At 36.9% G+C, this 19,060-nt stretch overlaps 1 protein-coding gene across 2 annotated transcripts in view; it reads right to left on the bottom strand.

Moving 5' to 3' along the window:
* Positions 1-2,560: 2,560 nt before the first annotated feature.
* slc8a1b (solute carrier family 8 member 1b) overlaps positions 2,561-19,060 on the bottom strand; it is a 96,784-nt gene continuing 80,284 nt past the window's right edge. For both annotated transcript variants that reach the window (XM_079386173.1, XM_079386172.1), the window contains exons 4-7: positions 16,407-16,552; positions 15,354-15,453; positions 12,259-12,534; positions 2,561-7,051 (exon numbers count right to left, since the gene is read on the bottom strand). In XM_079386173.1, coding sequence (XP_079242299.1) covers positions 6,675-7,051; positions 12,259-12,534; positions 15,354-15,453; positions 16,407-16,552 — 899 coding nt within the window. In that variant the 3' untranslated portion in view covers positions 2,561-6,674. The remainder of the gene's footprint in view (positions 7,052-12,258; positions 12,535-15,353; positions 15,454-16,406; positions 16,553-19,060) is intronic.

Below are 19,060 nucleotides of genomic sequence, written 5' to 3' on the forward strand. Positions count from 1 at the left end.
GTATGTGTTCAGAGTCAAACCTGGCGTCTTACGCACTTCCTGCCGCGTGTACGCACTCTCAAGCAATGTTTGAATAGTGTCAAAGCTCTTGGGGGGTCCCCCTAACCACAGCCACCCCCCCCCCCCTTCAAAAATAAATAAATAAAATTAAATAAAACCTTATAAAATTATTCATATTTGTTGTCTTGTCCTCATTATCGTTGAGAAAACCTAATTCTAAGATAAAAGCTTATTTTACGATGATCTGTGAATTATGTGCACCAAACAATCACTAAGCAAAGAAGAATGAAATATCTAGCCTAGGTGTGTGCGATATAGACAATGATATTATCCGCTGCAGGACTGCCTTGGGCAGCTGACTCCTAAAGTTTTTGATATTCTACATATTCTGAGTGGTCAGTTCACAGCAGTGACATAAGTGAATCTTTTCCAACAAGTTTACCTTGATTTTTACCCTTTATGGACATTTTTACCTTTATAAAGCCTTTTTTCTGTGTGCATTATCTTTTGCTCAAATTCTTTTAATCAATAAAGTCAAATAGAATAATAAGATTTTTGGGGCTGTTACCAAACAAATAAAATCATTATCAACAAAATTCATCTTTGCAATGCAGAGGAAACACAGAAGCTGCATTTGAAGAGGCATTTAGATGTATTTATACACTGTTTAATGCAGGACATGAATGCATTTAACCTGCAGTTGCAAATGCAGAAATAATGTTTTGATATTTTAATCCTAAAATGTTCAATACTGATACTGAAAAGGTACTTTAAGGCCCGGTTTCAGAGACAGGGTTTAGACTAAGCCAGGATTAGGCCATAGTTCAATTAGGACATTTAAGTAATTTTTATTAATATGCCTTAGGAAAAACATTACTGGTGTGCATCTTGAGACAAAACAAAGGCACTGATATGTTTTAAGATCAGTCAGTGCAAGTTTCTTTCAGTTGAAACAGCTCAGAATTACATTTTAGTCTGGGACTAATCTTAAACCTTGTCTGTGAAAGCGGGGGAAAATGTGAAATGAAAGCCGCCAGTAGGTGGCAGCAAATCATTGTTAGTGAGTCATTGCGATTGAACCGAATCATTTAGGAAATACAAATGTGAGTTGTTGTTTGTAACTATGGTAACGTCCGCCGCGAGACCGCGACTCCAGCACCGCTTCCACTACGAGAGAAAGCAGCAGCCGCATGAAAGGGCCTTTAATGAGCACAGTCAGTCTAGCTAGTGTTTAAGCACTCATAACTCCTCTTATAATCTGTATGATAAATGAATCTTTTACTTTGATCGTAGGTACATCTGCACTTTTGTTGCTTATGATGAGGGAATTCTCAAGTTTCAGTCTGAACAAAATTCAGCGATGACTAATCTGACCGCCTCTGATTGGCCACTGCATTCCTAAAATCAACAGAATGGTGTGTAATTGGTTATGATGAGCAACGCTGTACACATGCTTAAAAATAAAATACGAGGTAACACGAGCAGGTCTAAATTTAATACCGCAATCGAATCTTTTTTAATTTTCATTTTCACGTTTCAAGTATTATAGTTTTATTGAAAAGCCAGCCCCCCCCACCCCAATGCAGTTACATTAATGGCATTGCAATTAAATTTCTTGGCAAAACGGCCCGTTATCAGTAGATGCATGAATCACAACTCAAGTCATGATCTAATCTGCTTGACTTAAGCTTTACAGCATGCTTTCTACTGCAATTACTCAATTTTCTGAGGTAATTGTGGCTGCACATAAGGTTGTCAATTAAAAAATAATTTATAAATAATATAAGTTTTGGGTGAACTATTCTTTTAAATTATGCAGCGTGGCAGTTTCAAATAGGGATGGGCGATACCTCTTTATTTTTTTTTCGATCCGATACCGATATTTTCAAGCCCAGTATCGTCGATATCGATACCAATACCGATACCTGTAAACTAAAATTATCTTTTAAATTATTAAACGAATATAATCAGTAATTATACTCACTTAATATTAGATTTTAAAGCCATGTTTTTTTTTTTACATTTCACAGGCCTTTTTTGTTTATACTGTCAGAAATTAGATATACTAAAATGGTATTTTAGCCCTTTACTGGGGCAGTAACCTCAAAACCTCAGTACCTTTGAGGGTACCTCATGAAAAATAAACATGGTGTTACATATAGTAAGTACTAAAATGTATTATTATTATTATTACCATGGTAAATTTGTGGTTACTACAGTTTTACTACAAATACTGTTTACTTACACAAACTAGCCTATTTAAAATAAATATTACATGTACACAAAAGTTTGGGGTTAGTAAGTTTTTGTAATATTTTTTAAATAAGTCTCATGCTCACCAAGGCTGCACTTACTTGAACAAAAATACAGTAAAAACAGCAATATTGTGAAATATAACCATTAAAATAAATATTTTCTATTTTAATGTAGGCCTATTTTAAAAATGTAATTTAAAATGCATCTGTGATCAAAGCTGAATTTTCAGACATCAGTAAGCGAGCATGTGTGTGTGTGCTTATTCAGAACCACAATCATAAAAAGAGACACACTGCAGCCGCTTGGCTCTAAACAGGACATCCCAAACTTTATTTCCTGTGTAGAGGTGTACTAGGGGAGCAATCACAGTTAGTGGACGTCCATCTTATTAGATTGAGTGCAACACAAAAATAAATCAAAACAAAAAAATCTCGTATTTAATTATTCAGATTGAAATTAAAACAACCTAACGATCAAAACAAAACAGCGTGAAATAAAGCGAAAAGTGCAAGAGAGAAAGAAGAGATAAGAGAGAGTGAGAGGAGGAAAATAGAGTCAGATTTAATAAGCCCATGACAAGAGGATTGTGTAAGACACACTATGCCACAAGGCCACACACACTTGCATTAACATGACTCTCAGCATGAGCTTACAGCGATCAAACACACAATGATTTGAGCCCCTCGATCTGTACAAGACAGATACATTTAGACCAGCTATTACGTTACATACAATACATTCAGTCCTGCTTTGGCATGAGAGCTTTCTGCCATGTTGTTTACACTCCAAAAAACAGCGTCTTGTTTTCCTGTATAAATATTCCCTTTTTAACATTGAATTTTTACCCTCTTGTTTTTAAGCATAACCCTCATTAAATTGTATTAGATTTATGCTTGAAACAACAACAAAAACTAATTGTTTTAGATTTTTAGATATTTCTTACCATAAAACAAGACAAAATGACTAGTTAAGAACAATATTCTCTGCAGTATAAGTGGTTTTGCTAACCTTTATACATGCTATAAATTTATACATTATAAATAAGTTATATGTAGACATTTACACACATATATACGCACTGTTCAGGAATACCAGGAACATCGTTACACATATACACTGCGATTGTTTACAACATACAGCCTACATTATTTCACTGGACCCATTAATGCAAGATGTTAGTGAGGCCTTGGATTGGAGAGAGAGAAAGAGAGTGATAGAGAGAGGGGGGAGGAGGAGGAAATAATATTATCAAAGATTAGTATTAAACCCCTGAAAGACTAGAGTCCATCTGAGCAGTGAGGAAGAGAGAGGGGGTTTAGGAATGTAAGACATACACAAGGCAAACCCTGACGCTTCACACACATTCTCCTAATGTTTTACAGACATTTTCCAGACGGTTCACTGATTTTTGCAAGATGGTTTACAGACTCGGAGCAGATAAATAATAGACTATATGTTCCCTTAATTCTTACAGATATCACAGACTGCTCCAGACCGACCAAACAAACACACTCGTGCACGCACACACACACACACACACACACACTGCTCAGCGAAGAAACTAGAACAAAACAAGCTCTATGCAACAATCAATCCAAAAGGCAATATTTGTCATTCTGAAGTCTCAAATAAATACGTTGTATTCTCTCTTTGATAACGGCAGAGCGGTGACTCTGCCTTCATTCTACTGTACAGTATATACATACATACCTGAACGCTTCAGTGACAAAATATTTCATACTGTTAAATAATATAACCATTGCAACAATCAAGCAAAGGGCCTTGATATATTGCTTCCTTCGTTTGTACGTGCTCCTGTACTAAACGACAGATACTGCCTTTTTAATATACATGTGCAAGTTAAACAAAACAAAATGAAATACATTTAAATGAAACTTACGGATATCTATACAGCTTTCAAACCTCTGTCGACTACATTAATGAAGGGGATTCTGCGTACTATATACAGACAGGTTAGCATCCATGCATTGTCAACACGAAGCACATTAACATTCCAAATATGGACATGGCAAACAAGGGGGCGGGGTAAAGGGAGGGGCTAGGTTCCACAGGGGGGCGGTTTTAATGCAGCCACGCCCTGATTTACAGAGCACAGACGCACAATTGCTGACCCCTGCTCTGCCAAAGCAAAAACATATACAGTATAAACCATAGAGACCATGTACAGTTTTAACGCCCCGTACGGAGAGGCGCACCTGTGGTCGGTTGGTGTGGCGGCTAGCGAGCAGCACGGACAGCAAGAGTCCGTGAAAAACTTCTCAGCAGAACTTGGTATGGCTGTAATTCACATGGTTTCACCAACTTCCCTCCAACTTCATCTGTTTGTTTATTAGTTAAATAGATATTAGGCTTCAGGAAAAAGTCTTTTATTGATGTTGGTTTTGTCCTTTTGTTTGTAGTGTCTTTCTTGTGGATTTTAGAATTAGCAAGCAACAGCGGACCATCTTCATCAGGGACAGAAGGTCATCATCGAAGGCTTCCTACAGAAATGCCCTGGAGCTGGTACAGTATAGTTTCCTTTCATTCAAAATGTAAAACAAAATAAAACAAACACAACAAAAAAAGAAAGAATAAACAGCCATTCAAGCTAAATTTTTCTTCTCTTTCAAAATCAAGCTTCTGAAACTACAAACCCCAATACAGAATCCCTTTAAAAACACTCTTTCGTTACAAGAAAAGGTGTTCAGATGCAGTAAAAGAGCTGTAGGCTGGATCCCTTCAGTACAAACACCTATAAGAAATGTCACCAAGGCCTCTTTATCCTTGCAAGGACATTTTTGGTGTGAGTAAAAAAGGTACGATTGGAAATACAAAACCCACATCAGGGGCCTGTGTGGCACACTGCAGTTCTCCATTAGAAAGATTTTCCCTTTGGCAAATTTGGCGCAAACTACACAATAGATGAAGTCCAAAATATCTACGTCAGATCTACTGTACTCAGTCCAGAAACACGATTTCATATATTTACTTACCCACTAAGACTGAAAACTGAACTTTGGAAAGGAGAGTGAAAAATCCTGCAATTGCATTTTCAAAACTTTAAACCGAGCTACGTTTTTTTTTTTCAGTTCATTTGTGTTAAACCATGCTATCCTAAAGATGTTTAGAATCAAATTTAGATTAGTTCTACAATTTCTGCTTTTAAAATCGACCTACGTCTAAAATCGTGACTACTCTATGAGATTTACCTTACAGCTCCGTATGCAGCGAATCTACAAAGTACAAAGAAGCAATCTCAGCAGGGCTGGAGGGAAAGCATGCCCTCGTAAACTCCACATAGATGAGTGACTGACTGTATCTGTATGAGCAAGTTTATCAAGCAAAAGACTATCGATTATACATGCTTGCAAATTGTGTGTCTGAGAACAAATCGCTGAAAGTATGGTCACTGGTTTTGCGCATTTCTTGTAGTGTGTGTCCGTAAATGTATGCGTGTAGGCTTGGACGGAAAGTAACAGTCATAATTGTAAACTCTCGATGTGATGTTGGCAAAAGCATGTCACATGCTGGATTATCTTCACTACGCGGTCCATCGATTGCATAAATTAATAATCGAATCAGTAACAAACTGCAGTGTTTGTATTAGAAAATTCAGGATGTTCCTTAACTCGAGCTCTTTCGATAGCACTTTACGATCTTTGAGAGCGTCAGATCAAGGCTTTTAAATCAAAGTCTTGCACTAGTGCACCTCTGGTCTCTAAAGCTTCAGCGTCGGGAGAGATTAGAGCTGGCGTACTGCACTCTCCTTATTGTTATTCTCTTTCTGAACTAGAATGAACTGCACCAGTGCAAGAGCGGGATAAAAACCGCCTTCACACGAACTACAAGCTGCTCTTGAGAACAACAAAAGCTGTTTAGGACCGCTCCGATTACATCATCTGTAAACACAAAGTAGTGTGTCTGAAAAATCACCCAAGCAAAATTACAGTACCGCTCGGTCCCCATTAAGATAACAAACCTATAACACACAGCCACATTACCCAAAGTTCCATGGCACTATGATGGGAGCTTACAGATTCCACGGTCCCACGTGGCTTTTATACTGGTTTAGGTTAAAAAGCACAACTACAGTAGTTAAAGGTAGCAATAGTAGCTTTTCATAGTCTATTTTAATGTTTGAACACTGTGGTCACACCCCGTCCAATCAGATGCAGTTACACAACAAACAGAGGACGATGAGGATGAAGGAATGGCGTGTTGAGAGAACAGAAGAACGGGCTGATGGTCTGCGGAAAACTATTATCCTCATGAACCCGAAACCGAGTCCGCCGCTGTTGCCTTCCTCTGCAGTCTTTAGTCTTTGCTTATTTTTCCACAGAATGCATGATCGTGTGTGTCACTGTGTGAAGGTGTGTAGTTCTGCGTGTATATGCATGTGTGAGCGCGTGTACGTGTGTTTAGAAGCCCTTGATGTGGCAGTAAGCCTCCAGAGAGGAGAACAGGATGTAGAGGAGCCAGAGGCTGATGAAAAGCATGGTGGTCAGCCCTTTAGCAGTCCGCGGACCCCCCAGCTCGCCGCCGATGTCGGGTCGGCGGCGGTACATGAGCACCGCCACACAGATAAAGGCGAAAATGGTGAAGAGGGTGACGGAGAAAGCCAGGCTACCCGGCTCCACCCTGAACTCGTGGCCCTTTGAGTTGTGGTAGATGGCGGCGATGGACCAGGCCACTCCGATGCCCAAGAAAACGTTGACGGCGTTGCTGCCCGTCACGTTTCCAATGGATGCGTCGGCGTACTGATCCTGTGTCGCTGCCACCTTACTGGCAAAGGTGTCTGAGAGGAAAATGAGAAAGAGAAAGAAAGGAGAAAGAGAGGTATTAGTAGAGTAAAAAAACAGTTATGATTCATTGATAATAAATAAAAAATAATAACATAGAATTATAATTGTTCTATAAATGATCAAATAAATAAACTAATAAAATGTTTAAAAAAATAATTAAAAAATATGTATCTATTTATTTGATTCTGAGAGATTTAGAGCATTTCTGAGGACAATTTTTGTCCAACCATAAAACATAAAATGCATGAATGTAACAAAAATACATAGATGAGTGAATAAGCATATACTGAGCAAGTTTATTTAGGCTATTGTGATCGGTATAAAATAAATAATCACAAAGTATTTCAAAACTTAAGAATTTTTATGCATGCATTTATTTATTTTGCCGTAAATCACAAAAAGCATTAATGTAAAAAAATGCATAAATGTGACAAATTTAGTGAGGTTTATGCTTAAAACAAGAACCAAAGATAATAAGTAAATAAAATAAAAGTAACAAGTAATTAAAAATATTAAATTAACATTAAATCATTAAAATTAGTAATTAAAAGAGTTTTACTTCAAGTACTTCTTGCTTGTCTAAATATATTTATATCTTTCTTCAGAAAACGAAACAAAAATAACGATTGAGAATTTTTTTCTTGCAGTGCACACACAAATATATACACACACACACAGCACTCGTCTTCTCTCTCTTGCTCGTCTCTCCTTTTTTGGTGAGGATATAATTTTGTAATAACAGCCTGGTTAACCTCTGCATTGAGCTGAAATCTGCTGTTTAAACAGTGTGGTTTCTCTCGCAGAGACAGCTGCATGCTAACAGGGTGATCTACTGCAGACAGCTGAGAAACCATGAGGATGCTGATTGTGCGTTCTGTCTGGAAAGGCCTCTAAATAATCCTAGATGTACATACACTCCCTTTCTAACTCTTTCTTCCTCTCTGTCTCATTTAATCTTCCTCTCTTTCTTTCGTTATGCTAATATGGTCCATAACACATTACGCTGCGGAACTGCTCTGGATATGCTGATATTATTCTTTGCAGCCTGTGGTCACAAAGAGCCATTATCCTCATTTAAAGGTCTTGCTATCCTGGGGATATACACTTTATTATTCACACATTCATATTACCATATTTGTGTTCCTGCAGTGGATCTCAAGTGAAAATATATCCAAAAATATTTGATCCCTGAACATTATATCAAACAAACAAACAACTTGATTTAAAGACAATTTGGTTCCCCAAAAACACTAAACAGCACATGTTCAATTTCTGAAGGATCATGTGACACTGAGACCGGAGTAAGAATATATTTAATTATTAAAACAAAAAGCAGTTATTTTAAAAAAGTATTAATATTTCACAATTTAAACTGTGTCTTTGATCAAATAAATACAGCTTCAGTGAGCAGAAGAAACTAAAGCACAAAATGTTTAATATGCCATTTTATTATAAAGTTATCAAGTTCTTTTTAGTTTTTGCATATTTATCGAGAGCTTAAAGAGGTGTTTTAATGTCACCACTTTCTGCACTCCACAATGAGCGTTCCCACAGAAATGAATCATTTCTGAGTCCACGAATGTGAACAGCTCAAAGTTGTCATCTGGTAATTACGGTAATTCCAGCTCGACACGACTGCAGCACTCAACATCTGTCTAAAAGTGAAGGTTAGAAACTCGCCTGACAAAGTATCTGAGAACAACATCAGCCATTCAAGGGCTTAAAGGACCAAAATTGACTCAACAACATCTCAAAGACACAGCATTATAAAGTGAAAGCTGGGTTTACTGTAAAGTACTTATTTCTGAAACAACATTTTCCTTCTCGTTATTCATCGCTGTCCTGTTGTGTTGTTGTAAACAACAGCATGGATGGAGCCGTTTCCATAGCATTACCATGGAAATTCTCAGTTAAGGCTCAGCTAACACCCAGTCTGGTGTAAAGTCCTGCCAAAGAGCCTGGCAGCGTGCGGACGACAACTGCCGTTAATGTGGGTGTCATGGCAATGAAAAGCTTCATCCCAGAAAGACGCTCGAGAGCAGTTAATCATTACGGACTTAAACGGATCGGCATTCCAGACTGTTATAGACTTCGAAACTGTTATAAACCTCACACTGCTTACATTTGCAAATGGACGCAAATTTGTATTAAAAAACGACCACACATATAGTTTATATTAGTATTTTATAGACTACAAATGTCTCTGTGGCTCAGCCAAGCAGCCGATGTATGTCTGCGCTGGGAAATGCAAAGCGGACTAAATAACATTTAATCCAAAGAGAAAGAATTCACTATAATTAACTTTTAATATCACCACACTTTAGCAGAACTGCATTCAGAAGATGCACGTCAATCATCAAACCCATTTCCATTTTAAATTAAATCGAGCAAATTATTGATTCAAGATACTATATGCTGAATCTAAAGGCTTTGTGTTCTGTTTAAAAGAATTGGTGAACACTGCCTTATCAGTCATTGTACATTTTTCTTCGCCTGGTTTCTGGCTGCTCACTTGGCTAATTAGAAGTTCAGTTGTTTGTTCTCAATACGGCTTTCATCTCCTACTACAGACTGACACAACTGCTCAATAACACTCTGTTCAGTATGCAACATGCAGCATTTGTTATTTTGTCAAACTGTGGAGAAACAGCCGGAAAATAAAAATCATTTGGATGTGGCTGTAACCTTTCACTTTTTAAAGTTTGCTTCATTTACTTACTAATGACTTTGATTTTTGACTAGTTAAATGTATAAGTACCACATTGTTTCTGGCACCTGAACCAGACTTTGTGACTTTATCATGACCATCTCTAAACAGACATAATACAAGAAAATTTAATTTTTAATTGTTTAATAGAAATTATTAAAACATTATTTCATCTGTAAAAATAAAAGGGCAAAATCAGGATGTTATGCAGCTTTTAAGAGGTAATTTCCAAAACTAAGAAATGAAGTTTTTTGGAGGAAAACATTCAAGGAGTTTTCTCCATATAGTGGACTTCAACAGGGATCGGTGGGTTGAAGGTCCAAATTGTAGTTTTAATGCAGCTTCAAAGGGGTCTACGCGATCCTGCTGAGGAATAAGGGTCTTATCTAGTGAAACCATTGGTCATTTTCAACAAAACAAAAAGTATATACACGTGCGTGATTACGTAATGCTTAAGGTCGAGTAAGCGCAAGACGAGCATTTGTAGTTAAAACATCTATAAATTTTTACTCTTCTCTCTCTCTCACACACACACACACACACACACACACACACACACGCAGTTGTAAGCAGGTAATGGTAATTTTAGCTGATAGGGTACAATGTAAATTATTTTTATCTGATAGGGTACAATGTCTCTAAGAGCTGCTGAGATAAAAGCTGCTTGGATGTAATTTTCTCCTAAAACAAAAACCACAAACAACAGCACTTTTATAAACATCTGTAGTACGCGATTATCTTGGACAAAGAATTCACGACAATGATTTCATCACTATATCTAGAAAAATCTGAATGACGATGATGATTAGATTTTGTGTTTGATCTTTTTTGGCCACTGAATAAAAGACTTAAATCAATAAAAACATTTGCTTTCAAAAGCATGTAGTGATGCCTGGAATCACTTTAATAATGAAAATACAGTTTAGGGCAAGATGTGCAGCACCAATCTGTCACAAACATAATATTATAATGAGAACACTATTATAAATATTTATTTTAAAAAGCACATTCACAGCATGAATTAAGAATTCTAACTAGCATGGTTAAGTTCACTTGTGCATTTGCATTGTTTTGTGCAGATGTAGGTCCTAATATTATATTTATAGTATATATCTGATTACTCTCAAACAGGATGCATTTGTGTGTTTTATTAACTCGCTGGCATTTATTGGATATGATTGAATTTAAAGCAATATTTATTTTAGATGTTTCTTTTTCAAATCAAATCAGTACATTACAAATTTGATGTCAGACCTATTTCCTTTTATAAAACCCCATGCTTATTGCCAATACACAATATATATTGCAAAACACCCATTAATATGATATCAATATTTAATTTCTTAAATATCAGTTATCAACAATACTGGTATACTGCAACACCCCTAACTTCCACAAATTGTTCTGCATAAATGTAGAAAAATGGATTTGTTATGAGAACAATATAAACATTTAATATAAAACAGAGCTATAAAATGCTAAAAGTGATTGAAATATAAAAAATGGGACACTGTTTACTAAAGATCTTCAAAACTGGTTTTTAATCAAACTGTGCTACTCGATCAATATTTAATTCATCTTTCTTTTTCTATTGCAATACAATTTAGGGCCAAAAAAGTCCTAAGAAAATTCATCATTTTGTTTTAACAGATATTTCACCTAAAAATAAAAAAAAATCATATTTTTATGACTTTTTATTCCATTGTTGTTTTGAACCCCATTGACTTTGAATGTATGGAAAAAAGCATTATTCAAAAAATATTTTGTGTTTCACAGAGTAAAGAAAGTAATGCAGGTTTGGATCGACATGAGGGTGAGTAAATAAAGACAATAGTAACATTTCTGGGCGCACAATCCCTTTGAGGATGTTTTGAATAAATACTAATTAAGAAAATGATATCCTTGTGTGTGCATGACATTGTCCACGTATGATGGCTTTTACTGGAAAGCAAGACGCAAATGTAAGAAAATTATTTTCTGCAGTGAGATGAGAAGAGCAAAAGGGCGAGAAATAGAGGATGAAAAGAAATGGGGTGAGTGAGGTAAAAAGGGAGAAGTACAGCATTAGAGAGAGAGAGAGATGGGAATGCTTCTGCGTTCTGCTCTCTCAGCGTTTTCTCTATGAGCAGTCCAGTGTGTCTGGAATACTAAACTCAGGGGAACATGTACTGCACTTCCAGTCTGTGTTCTGTACATGAACATAGCTGTGTGTGTGTCTCCTGTTTTAAATAACAGTTATCATGAATGATGAAGGTAATATATGGAGGTGCAATGTAGAAAGCTGCTTTACTCTGCATAATTATATGATATATCATAATCATAGCCTTGCACATATGCACACACACACACACACACACACACACACACACACACACACGAGTGCTTGGACATCCTCATTTTATGATAAATGACTATATGTAAATACAAACATGGGTGGCTAAAACACAAAAATCATGTCGCCCACTCCTCTCTCTCTTTCTCTCTCTCTCTCACCTGGCACTGAAGTTCCCAGCGCTACGAACACCACTGCTGTGACAGAGTCTTTGAGTCCGATGGTGCAGCCGAAGTGGCATGCCAGGTCTCCGATGAAAGCCGTCAGAACGCCAATCATAATGATCGACACCACGAAACACGCCCACCCGTTCCAGTAATCAGTGGGCGGGACAAAGGCAAAGAGAACTTTCCAGAAGACAGTGAGGAAATGCATGACGTAATCGAAGCAGGAGGGGAGCTTCTCCTCTCCGCATTCTTCATCATCATCATCCTCACCTGCAGGAAGATAATGAGAAATAATTAAATATGACTTTATAGAAGGTTAATAAATCCCTAAGTGCTGAAATTGGGCACATGCCTCTTCCACAGGTCAGCCGTCATGGCAGTATAGCTGAAACCTTCACATAAGCAGACACAGGGTTTATCGATATGTAGAGCACATAGTGTGTGTGTGTGTGTGTTCAGGAAGGTTGTAATCTGTTTGATATTCTGTTGGTGCTGCGTTTCCAGACGCCCACATAGTGCTCTCTGACAGGTAAGGCTGTTCCTTTAAAGTGAGATTAGATGCTACAGCATGTTCAGAAATCTCAGCTATTCACTGCAGCAGCTGAGAGCAAATGCATTCAAGCCTCTGGCAGGGGATTTAGTCATTGTTTCATCAAGACATTCATTCTGTTCACAGGCAAAAACCTGATTGCGCACTGTGATTAAAAGGATTATTGATAAACTAGATGCTTAGGCTTGAACACACACACACACACACACACACACACGTTTAGACAGAACATTCATAATGATCTGTATCAAATAAAAACAAATTCAAAAAGATTCAAAGAAGACTGAATCATCATGAGTCACTATTGAAGATTCAGACAGAAATGTCAGCTGATACGAGTGTATATGTTTATTTATCACAGCTCAAGAGTATTAGAATGTCAGGGTGATGTTTGCTGTCACTGCAGCACGTGTATAAATATGCACACATCTGTGCTAAAGAGACAGAGAAGGTCAACGTGACGTTTTATGTGCAGTCCATCAGTGTTTCTGAAGGGAGTAAATGCCTCATAAAAGACCATCAGTTTGCTTTCAGACCATAGTCATCATACATACATACACAACTGACAATGCAATTAAAAAAAACAAAAACGTTAAACAAGATAAATTGACTTGATAAGCAAAATTGTGTAACATCCTGTTCTATATAAATCTTTCTACAGACTGACCTTTACAGATTTCCACATTTGTCCATAAAGAGAGTTTTTTTTTCAAACTTAGATTATATTTGGCAATTGTTTTGCCCTAAATGAGGACATGCTATAGACATATAATGTAAACTTTTTATTTTTTATTATTATTGTTAATATTGTTTATATACTATTATACTATATATATTCATAATTTGAATTGTAGTTGAATTTTGTGTGTGTGTGTGTGTGTATATATATATATATATATATATATATATACATTATTACCTTCATGAATCATGTCCAATTAAGGACATCTTCAAATGTCTCCAAAGGGAGGTTTGCGTCACATGTAACTTCTGGCGACAATTTTGTGTCCAGTCTATAGATAAGTGAACCCCCACACACTCGGTGTTGTGTTTACTCTCTCCTTATCTTTCGATATAAATCATCTCGCTATGCTGCAGAGTCTGACATTTAGCAAAGCTTTTAAACTTTAAACTCTTCAATTTACTGCCATTAGCTGCAGACCTTTTATGCTTCTTTGTCCCTATCTGTGTACACTTGCGTATATGTGCATGTGTGTATCTGCGTGTCCTGATAAAAAGTCCCAGAGAAATTTCTGTTCCATTCTCAGTGGCGCTAGATAAAAAAATAATCCAGTTTTCCATTTGTCATCTGTCAATGATGGCAATCATTAATGAATGTTTGATGTTAGGTAGGATGTTCATACTACTTTTTTCCATAATGAAGGTGAATGGCGACCAGTGGCTACCAAAGTCCAAAAAATGTGTCTTGACACAACAAATCTGAATAAGATTTGAAGGAAAAGACTCACAAGAACAAATCACACTTTAAATCAGATACTTCAAATATAAGTAATATGGGTTTGGAATGACATGAGTGTGAGTAAATGATGACAGAAATTTCCCTTTCAACTCATTTACATACATTAAAGAATATTTAACATGCAAAAAAAGATTGGTTGAAAACAACCAACATCACTGTAGATACTTTATGAAAAGACTTGGTCTGTACTGGTGCTTACAGGTCAGTTCTGACAGCAGACAGAGCAACATACACACACACACACACACACACACAGGCTTTTAACCTTGCTTTGCCCCAGAGCACAAATTGGCGCACTGAGAGGTGTTCAAGTGTGAATCACTAAGTCACCAACACCTGATCCACACAAACACATGCACACACACTTACACGGCTAGAGAAGCAGCCTCTATGATCATTAGTCTCTCTGAGGTCGTGCTGCGAGTGCTAATTACTTCAGAGAAAACAAACCAAAAAAAATCGCTCTCTCGTTTTCTCTTTCTCTGTCTCCATCTACTTTCTTTCTCTCCTTTGCACAGAGAATGAAGACTCCTTTGTGTAGCCCCAAGAAAGTTGAAGCTGTAAAACAGATTTTCTTGAGAAACACAGCAGCCACCAGGGGGCGCTTCACAGCTAAGAGTACCAGCGCTTTTGAAATTTCAAATGGAAACCATAAACAACAACATCTGATGCAATCTATATAACCCACTGATGCCTAATCCTGCTCCTGGATGACCACTTTCCAGCGGAGCTTAGCTTTATCCTTATTAAACACACTCGAACCAGCTAATCAAGCTTTTTAGGATTACTAGAATTCTCCAGGCAGGTGTATTAGTGCAGGCTGAACTCTACAGGAAGATGGCCCCCAGGAGCAGGATTAGACACCCCTGATAACCCAATCGAGACAACGGTTAGTAGAATTTAACTAAAATTGTATTTTAGAATAGCAATAATAACATAAAAGTCTTGCAGGCACTTCTGTCGACACTTACGAGAGATTATCATCTCGAACGAGATGTTCTTTTTTAATGAATCACTAAATCAGACCTTCCAATGTTCCTCACAAACTGAAACACTCACCGGCGCTGACTGTGATGGCCTCGATGAACTGGTCCCTCCAGCTATTGGTGCCAACCAGAAGAGCCAAGTTTGTCTTTTTAATCAGCTTATCAACTGTATTCTATAGAGAAAAGTGAGAGACAGCACACAAAGAAAATGAATGGCCGCTTCATTATATTCCAGTGCATCTTAACAGGAATGAACAAACATAAACACACTTCAGACGTGGTGGACCACAGTTCATCGAGTGCTTCTGACTGCTCTCTGGCCTGCCCCGCTGTGAAGTGTGTGTGGGATCAGAGAGTGTGTACGTTTCAGCACGGCGAGTGCGTGTGGGCTAAAGTGCACGCGTGTGCATGTGGATCGTCCTGAAGTGTGTGGAGGCGATTGATGATATGCCAACGTTTAAGATCTCTGAACTTCCCCAACAGAACGATAGTGTCTTGTGTGTTTCCATAAGCAACAACACATTTTTATACAGAAAAACAGGTATTTCTGAATTATACGTGACCTAAAAAGTTAGTTAGTCAATTCTAAATGTAGCAACCTAGAGTCATGTTTGTGCACTGCAAAGATTAACAGCTATTTGGTAAGTGAAAATGATCTACAAAAATAATAAATGTACATGTTTAAAGTATACTGCAGTAAATAACTTAATGGGAGCTTATAATTACCATTTGACATTATAATTGGCTAAAGTGGTAAATTTATGTCAATATACTATATACATGTAAATTAATAGTTTGTATAAAAATGAAACATTTTGTTGTTATCCACTCAAACTTCATGTCATTACAAACCTGTTGAACTTTTTTCAGAAGACCATAACAAAAGATATTTTGAAGAAATGTTTGTCCAAGCAATGAAAGCCAAAAGGGGTGCAAAACCACATCGGACAATCTTGAATTTCATTGTACGGACACATGTACACTAAAACATTCTTCAAAATATCTTCTTTTGTGTTTTACAGGTTTAGAACAACACAAGGTTAGTATATGTGACAGTCATTTTTGGGTGAAAGTTGCTTTAATGTGATTATGAATAAATGGGAAATATGCAGCTAAATTAACCCACCTTGAATTCATAAGATTCCTCAATGATAACCTCCAGTTTAGGGTGATCTCCTAGCATTGGCTTCCCCATTTCAGCGATACGTCGTTCCTCTTCCTCTTCGCCTGTCAGAGGCTCCGCCTCTTCCTGCCCCGCCTCTTTCTCTTCCTCTGAAAACAAAAGCACCAGTCAGAGAGTAGAAAACAAATCTGCCAAACCAGCCACCTTATATTTCAAATGATCATCGTGTTTGTGGATCAATAGGTTTCTGTGGATAAACTGGATTGTGTAAATAAATCCATTTCATGAAAATGCTACAGTGAACACAAGAATTTGGCTTTGTGGTGGAAAGTCCTCTAAAAGGTCAAAATCACAGATATTTGTTGATAAATTTAGAAAATGGGTCCATTTCATGAAACAATTTTATAATTGAATACACACAGACCACTGTGACCCTGTATATGAGAAATATGTCAGGGGCAGGATATTTTCTTCATTTCTTTCATGCGATGAACCTTCTATGGGCCAAGTGGGATTCTGGGTAAGTATAGTGTGTGATATAAGCAACCCCTGACCATGTGACTGGGTTTAGCCCAATCAATCACCCACATTCACACACACAGTGAAATGAGAGGGTCAAAGGAAAGCAGCAGATGCAGACCTAAAGGCACGGAGTGTATGATGAGGTTTGGAAAGGAAAACTATTAGGTTACAGTAGAAACACATGCACACACTGATGTGGACAGACAAAAGGGAAGGCCTGGGAAAGGAGAAAATGAAAATCCTTTGGGCAGCACCATGGTGATTTCAGTGGAAATGTAATTTTTCCTATCACATATATTCTCTCTATCACTTTCTCTCTCTGTCTCATTTATTTAATATTTCTTCTAAACTCATGAGCTCAGCTGGCATAACGGCTACGCCAACAACAGCAATAGTCATAAAACAATGTTATGATGACTACATTCCCAAGCTCAACACAAACATGAGCCTCATAGGCAGAAATCGCTGCATAAACGAATGAAATATCTAATGGAACAAATAAATCTCAAGCCACAAATGAACCCTGAGGCATTTAGTGGAGGATTCCGGCGCAAGATTCTCTGTCAGATTAATGGCAGAGCAACTCGTTCCTGTAGCCTAAACTGTCTCCCTCTCTGTCTTAATATTTTATGTTCATCTTTTCCAGTGTAATCTGTTCATCTTTTTCTGAGACCGTAAGTTCTCTTTTTTATGAATTACTCAGTTTTCCTCACTTTTCTGCCTGTTGATTTGTGAGGTAACAAAACATTCACATATCACCATGTGTTTCTGTTTCTGTCCCTCTGGTTGCATTATATCCACAAAGGTTTTTTTTTTTTGAGTCTTATACACTAATTCGCCTCTGCATTGTTTATAGTTTTAGCATGTACAGTATAACAGCCTCTCATTTTAAAGAGTTGTATCTTGCTTGGCTGATTGAAAAGGACTCACTAAATCAAAAACAAGAACTGATGAGACAAACTGTAATGGATCTGTTTGAACAATTCTAAGTAATGAAGAACAAGTCAAGATAAAATGAATAGCTGAAAATAGACTGGCTGGAGAACAACTGAAGAGGAACAAGATGAACAATAATCGGGTTTGACTGAAGTCATGCACAGATTCTGCAGTCAGTCACATAGATTATGATAGTAACTATACAGAAAACAAAAATGTGACCCTGGACCACAAAACCAGTCTTAAGTCGCTGGGGTATATTTGTAGCAATAGCCAAAAATACTTTGTATGGGTCAAAATTATCAATTTTTCTTTTATGCCAAAAATCATTAGGATATTAAGTAAAGATCATGTTCCATGAAGATATTTAGTAAATTTCTTACCGTAAATATATCAAAACTCCATTTTTGTTTAGTAATATGCATTGCTAAGAACTTCATTTGGACAACTTTAAAGGTGATCTTCTCAATATTTAGATTTTTTTGCACCCTCAGATTCCAGATTTTCAAATAGTTGTATCTCAGCCAAATATTGTCTGATCCTAACAAACCACACATCAATGGAAAGCTTATTTATTCTTATTTTTTATTTTTTTCGAAAAATTGACACTTAAGACTGGTTTTCTGGTCCAGGGTCACATATAAGAAACTAATTTGCCAATATCCTAAGAAATGAAAAGGCAGGAGATGTAATTTACTACGAAAATTTTTATATAAAAACTTTATTAGATATCACTATATTATGAATTGATTTATGAAATATAAGCAGTAAAACAATATTAAATATTACTAATTAAATCCAATAAAAATAATAATTGATTTTAATTTCTTACATGTAATGGGGGTTTGGGACCACTGAGATTTATTATTTTTTTTTAATAATCTTTAACCAGCTGGTAATCAAAGTAAAACATGTTAGGCCCACTGTTGATTTGCATGCATCACTGAGATGCGAGTGTGATATATCCACAGAAAAAAAGCTGAAAGATGCATAGGAAGTAAATCGAAAGATCAACAGAAAATTAGGCATCTTCGGTGTAATAAAGTAAGGGCAATTAAAAATGAAATGATTACATTTTGATATCGTGATTAGTTTTGGTAATTAAACGAGATGCTGCATATTTTTGTTCTATTGTCTGTAGACGTGAAACACAACATGAAGATAGTGAGTCATGTTTGTCTGATATTAATTTAATAGGC

This window comes from Barbus barbus (genome assembly GCF_936440315.1).
Source record: "Barbus barbus genome assembly, chromosome: 30".
Lineage (NCBI taxonomy): Eukaryota > Metazoa > Chordata > Actinopteri > Cypriniformes > Cyprinidae > Barbus > Barbus barbus.